This window comes from Fonsecaea nubica (genome assembly GCF_001646965.1).
Source record: "Fonsecaea nubica strain CBS 269.64 chromosome Unknown Scaff166, whole genome shotgun sequence".
Lineage (NCBI taxonomy): Eukaryota > Fungi > Ascomycota > Eurotiomycetes > Chaetothyriales > Herpotrichiellaceae > Fonsecaea > Fonsecaea nubica.
In genome coordinates this window covers 23,410-29,623 of record NW_019173839.1, presented here as the reverse complement: position 1 = coordinate 29,623, position 6,214 = coordinate 23,410, and the positions used below count along the sequence as shown (strand labels likewise).

At 53.5% G+C, this 6,214-nt stretch overlaps 2 protein-coding genes across 2 annotated transcripts; one reads left to right on the top strand and one right to left on the bottom strand.

Annotated features, from left to right (window-relative positions):
* Positions 1-2,047: 2,047 nt before the first annotated feature.
* On the bottom strand, positions 2,048-3,157 carry AYO20_11570 (hypothetical protein; the record flags this gene model as incomplete). The annotated part of the gene is made up of 1 exon (XM_022649817.1): positions 2,048-3,157. The coding sequence occupies one exon, from the start codon at positions 3,155-3,157 to the stop codon at positions 2,048-2,050; it is 1,110 nt and encodes a 369-aa protein (XP_022494217.1).
* Positions 3,158-3,817: 660 nt separating this feature from the next.
* AYO20_11569 (hypothetical protein) lies at positions 3,818-6,108 on the top strand (the record flags this gene model as incomplete). The annotated part of the gene is made up of 4 exons (XM_022649816.1): positions 3,818-4,807; positions 4,887-5,115; positions 5,234-5,454; positions 5,884-6,108. The coding sequence occupies 4 exons, from the start codon at positions 3,818-3,820 to the stop codon at positions 6,106-6,108; spliced, it is 1,665 nt and encodes a 554-aa protein (XP_022494216.1).
* Between the last annotated feature and the right edge of the window lie 106 nt (positions 6,109-6,214).

Below are 6,214 nucleotides of genomic sequence, written 5' to 3'. Positions count from 1 at the left end.
CCCCCCCCCCCCCACCCCCAACCGGGGGACCCCTTTCTGGCTCCCGCCTCTCTGTCACGACCTATGTCTCGTTCAGAACCAGTGTCCGGTTTAACCCCAGAGTGTTTGGGCTACTTTGATGGTTCGGGACCCTTGGATTGTATGCCAACATGGAGTCTCACTAGCCTGTCATTCGGTGTCTTCCAGTGGGCGGATATGTACTCACGACGGGACCAGTTCACCGAAGTTGGTCCGGACCGTCCGGGTGGTGCATATCGGGGAGCAGCCCCAGTCTCGAGTCTCGAGGGTGCAGTCAAACGAGGATAGATCGACACTTTGCTATTCTTCCAAACCAAGTATTTACTCCTTGTGACGAACTCCGATAGTGTCTCGCGGTCCAGATCCGTACACGTTCCGCACAACCATTGAGGGTGATACCTCCAAGAAATTTCTAATTAATCTCCCCCAAGCTTTGATTCGTTCGACAAACGACTATCTTGAAGTCACCGGTGGAAGTGGCCATGAGCTTGTCGGGGTAAGAGTCCAGCCGGATCACAGTGATGACTTTTTCGCATTCTCATTCTCATCCCTGGTTTTTCACGACTGACTGACTTGGACGACCATAGTGTTGCCTTGGTGACGGGCGCGGGTGGTGCTATCGGGAGGGCCGTAGTACTTGGATATGCTCGACACGGGGTGACGAGGATCGCTGGACTGGACCTTGACAGTAAATGTCTCCAAGTGACTGCATCGACACTTGCATCTTCCAATCCGGGAGTGCAATTTCTTCCCATCGTGGCAGACCTGGCGTCCGAGGAACAAGTGGCCGAGGCCATTGCCCGAGTGGTCGCCGAATACGGTGCCATACACTACGCGGCCAACAACGCCGGTGTTGGGCGGCCGTATGGACTCACCCATGAGACCGACACCGCCGACTTTGATCGAGTCATGAGTGTGAACGTCAAAGGCGTTTTCCTGTGCGAGAAGTACGAACTACAACAGATGGTGAAGCAGGACGCGCGACCAGTGAATCCTTTGGTCCCGTCTGCCTTGGAACGCGGTTCAATTGTCAATACGGCGTCGACATTGGGCCTCCGAGCGATGCCCTCGTTGAGTGCATACAACGCGTCCAAACACGCCGTCTTGGGCTTGACGAGGACAGATGCCGTCGACTACGCGCGGCAAGAGATTCGTGTCAACGCGGTATGCCCGGGATTCGTCGACACGCCTCTACTGCTCGAATCGACCAAGCAGGCACTAGCGAGCACGATTGCAAGGATCCCACAAGCACGCTTGGCCAGTCCGGACGAGGTCGCCGACACTATATGTTTCCTCAGCGGTGGGACCGCTTCTCACATCAACGGAGTTGCTTTACCAGTTGACGGAGGCTTTACAGTCACGTAGCGAGCCCCCTGAGCGATTTTGAGGTTAAACATTTAATGGGGACAAACATCGAGGAGAGGAGTAAGAAGTGATAAAATAGATGGGTCAATCAAGCTTCAAGTGTTTAGTCTTTTGCTCGGCCATCGAACGCCTGGCCGTAGGCCATGGTAGACAAAGTAAACACGAAAGGTCTGAACTAAACGAGGGCAGAACCATTACATGAAATTGTTCCATCTTGTGTTGTCTCTATTGTGTGTGTGTGTGTGTGTGCATGATGAGTGACCGAGGGTGAAAGTGCCACCACAGCCATTGTAATACTCCTGGCAGGAAGGCTTAGCCTCGCAGCCTTGTCCTCCACAGCCAATCAGGTGACTAACTTTTGGTACCTTAATAAGCATGGACTGCTTTCTAAGACTAGCTCCACCACAGCCCCAAGGAATGGCTGTATAGATACACTGGCGATGATCCAGGTAACGGTACAAGACCATGTGAGCTCACACACTACTCAGGAAGAGGCGACGAGGACGGAGTCAAACGGGAAGCATTGTGGTATATGGAAACTACCAAGCGTCAAGCAGTGCTGTGGCACAGCAGAGTCATCGCATGATATACGCGCCTCTCTCCTGTTCATTGGTTTAGATGCTGTTGATTCCTCGACCTAAGACGGGAGCCGCGATAGGCCTTTTCAGCTCATCCCCAGCACCCTGTCGACGGGTGCCTTGCCATGGTGCGCCATCAGCAATAGCCTTTGGAAGGTATCGGCTCCTGGGTCAAACGGGGCTCTGGCAAAACTAGATGCGAATTCGTGAAAGGAAACCAAGTCGGTCGCTCCGTGGTACCCAGAGCCGAGTTTATCGTTACCGATATCCAAGAGCGCCTCCCATTCCCCTTCGGACCCGGCAGTCCACATACCAGGGCGAACATTGAATGGCAGTGCTTGAATGAAGAGCTCGTGATAGCAATATCCTCGCGTCCAACCGTTATACACGCCTTGTATGAGACAGCTCATCAGTACTGCTCGTCGCAGGCTTTCTGCCAAGATCCAGGCTTCCCATCGCGAGAGGTTTGACGGCATCATACGGGGCGCGTCCTTGACCAACCTTACCGCCAACCTTCTTGTATAGCCAAGAAGCTTTTCCTTGTGGCGAGGTCTGCTCTGGTCCCCGGAGAAAAGCAGCCGCATTATATGTCCGAGGAGGATTTGAAAGGCTTGTAAGATCTCGGACAGTGGTTCGCGAGAATCGTGCAGTGCGCATAGCAGGTCGCTAAGCCTAGTACACTGAGTTATATCACTGTAGGTAGTCATTCGACTTTCAACGTTGAAGTCTGGCCCGAGAAGTGCTGGCCGAGGCCGAGGCTTCCTTTGGGGATGTACGTATGGCGCCGACTGGCTCAAGGCCACCGAATCCGCCATATCCACCAATTTACGGGCCAAATATTCGACAGTGGGGAAGTCAACAGAGATAGGAACTCTCCAGACGACAGGGTATTGAGTGGTTGGGTTCCTGTAACATTCGAGAGCAACCCTTTTAGGATCCATGTGTAAAGATGAAACGTAAAGCAGGAATTTGGCGCTGACCGAGAGGTCGCCCTCGTCATCGGCGATTGGTCTGCTGAGCAGGTTGGTACTGGATCCTGAGGTAGTGGCTCTTGAAGTACCGCCCATCAAGGGTTCGAGGTCGTAGACACAGTCGATCTGCCGGGTCCGGCACCGAGTACATTGAGGCAGTTGCACGATGCATCGCCGTTTGGCCGCGGTGCAGGCTCGACAGGCTTTGCGTAGAGACCTGGTCATCGAGCAGGAGGCGCAGCAGATGGAAGTGTTTTCGCAAAGGAATATTCGGTTGATTGCTAATCTTGAGAAGGATGAGGAATAGATCCCACCGAAGAAACGTGTGTTGTCACAACGGTGGGAATCCCCATTCTTATGCCAACCGCAGGCACGTGACCCCACCTGAAACACCCTCGGCACCTTGTCTTGCGTCTCGCATCCCCTAAACCCAGTCGAGTTTAGTTCCCACCACATCTTGTTCTGTACTGTATGGATACGAACCTGACATCCAAGTATCACGGTCCAAACATCCTCTGCTACAAGAAGCCGACAGCGACAGTGCTGGTCACCATGGCAGGAAACCACATACAATCTTACAACTGTGTCTATGTAACGGCCCAGTCGGGCACTTCTGATGCTCTCTCCACCTGTCGTTGACCGCAAATGGTTTGGTTCCCCCTCTTGGATACTAGCAATATCTCAACTGGTGCTCATCAAGACCCAGCTTCGAGGCTGTTGCGGACTCAATGTCTCGAGACTTATCTCCGCTAACACCACCATCAACCCGAGTGAGGGGCGTGGAGGTGATTTAATGCTGGTATAAAAGGGAGACTCAGTCACTTGGGCCAAAAATGGCTTCTGTCCAGCTTCACCGTCACCAGCAAGCCGACACGGACTCGAATGATGGCTCAAATGATTCGAAATTCTGCCTTGAGCGCATTAATCCGCCTATGCCTTCACGGACACTACTGGCCTCATCATCCCGGCGATCTTGAGAAGGCCGGAAGCAACTCGGTCAGAGCGACGGGCCGGGCTGATGAGAACGAGAAATCGGTGCACCTTGTTGGTTGGGACGGGCCAGACGATGTCGAAAATCCACTCAACTTCTCTGGCGTGAAGAAGGGTGTGATCACGGCACTGACTTGTGTCTACACATGGGCAATCTATGTCGGCTCTTCGATTTACACATCCAGTCAGCCTGGCATCGAGCATCACTTTGGCGTGGACAATTTCCAGTCGTCCTTCGGTCTCGCCATCTACGTCCTGGCATACGGTCTGGGGGGTCTCTTGTTCTCGCCGCTCTCCGAGGTGCCATCGATCGGACGCAATCCCCCTTATGCCATCTCCGGAGCCCTCTTTGTCGTCTTGTGCGTCCCAACGTCGCTTGTTGACAATTATGCGGGGCTCATGGTCCTCCGATTCCTGTTAGGCTTCATGGGATCCCCTTGCCTGGCCACCGCCGGGGCAACGCTTGGCGATATCTGGGGCCCGACTCTATTCCCATACTTCATCGGGCTGTGGGCGTGCACGACGGCCTTGGGACCGGCCTTGGGACCGATGTTGTCGTCCTTTGCTGTCGAGTCTCTGGGTTGGAGATTCTCCAGTTGGGAGCTCCTCATCATTTCGGGCTCCGTCTTCGCCGTCTTTGTCGCCTTGGTTCCAGAGACGGCGGCACCAACCATCCTGTATTACCGGGCGAAGCGACTCAGAGAGTTGACGGGTGATCAACGGTACATGTCAGAGGAAGAGATCAAACAAGCCAAGCTCACGGCTGGTCAGCGGCTGTGGAGTTCAATCATCAAGCCCTGGGAAGTCAACGTCAAAGACCCGGCTCTGTTGTTCATGACCTTGTACATGGGTTTGATCTATGCAATTGTCTACTCTTTCTTCGAGGTACGCCACTTGTGATCCATCCCTTGCACTCCGGCTTTTCTACCATTACTACTAAAATCTGAGTCCTAACTCTATTCAGTCATTGCCCCTTGTCTATCCGCCAATTTACGGGTTCTCGCCAACTTCCACGTCTCTCATCTGGCTTGCAGTCATTCCTGCCGGAGTGATCGGCTTCCCACTCCACTGCTTCTGGCTGTCCAAACGTGTCGAGCCCAAAATCCGGGATCAAACGTTCGGCGATCTGGAGAATTTTCTCGAAACCGGCGTTGCTGCCAGCCTTTTGATGCCAGCATCTTTGTTCATGTTCGGTGAGTTTTGTGTTACTCTACTCTTCCCTGCCCAATGTCGTCGACCGAGATTTTTGGAGAGTAAAGATGCTAATTACAATTTCTCCTGTGTGAACGGTAATATATGTAGCATGGACAGCTAGACCCTCTATCCACTGGATGGTTCCCACCGTTGCCATCTTCCTCTACATGGTCGCGCAGTATTTCCTGACCAACTCGGTCTTTTTGTACATTCCGGCCATCTATCCGCGCTATGCAGCGAGCATCTTTGCAGCCAACAGCGTGGCGAGGGCCCTTTTGGCGTTCGTCGCGGTGCTGGTGGGACGACCGATGTTCAAGGGTATTGGTATCGATGGGGGTGTGAGCTTGTTGGGAGGCCTTACAGCGGTTTGCGCTGCCCTGTTGGCCGGGCTGTATTGGAGCTGGGGGAAGAGATTGAGGGCGAGAAGTCGGTTTGCTGCTTGATCAACCGCTACTGAACTATTGCCTTGTGCCACTGTTGGCTCCCCCTGCACCTACCATGTGGGTTGCCAAGGCCCTGATGCCTTGGCACTACCCCCTCCCTTCGCATAAGCGACAACCTAGCGCGCTCCCGATAGACCTACTCATGCATTACAGAGATCTTTTTCTTTCGTCCTTCTCCTGTTCTTCACAGCCATCCTAGCTACAGCATTCTGATTCGGTGCAACCTGTGTCGAGGAGATTACCTGCACTGTGGCCCCAACGCAGTCCACCTACTCCTTGTCCCAAGCTCGTTAAATTGACGATTCAGCTCTCGGATTGCGGCAGAAAATCCCAAATGTTACCGCTATTTCGCTGAATCCCGGAGTGGTCGAAACAGATATGCTCCAGGAGAAATATGTCTATTTGGCCATCGACAAGGCCGAGTTGACTGGTGCGTTTTGCGAGTGGCTTGTTACGGATAAGGCTTCGTTTCTGAACGGAAAGTATGCCAGCGTCCGCTGGGACTTCGAGGAACCTGACTATGGCCTTGGTGGGAACCTTTGGCAGTAGAAACGGGCTACCGCCCGAGCTGATAACCTAACATGGAATAGGTAGAGGCATTCAAGCCTGAAGTGGTCATCTACTCGGCGCAGGCAACAAGCATTCACCATCAGGA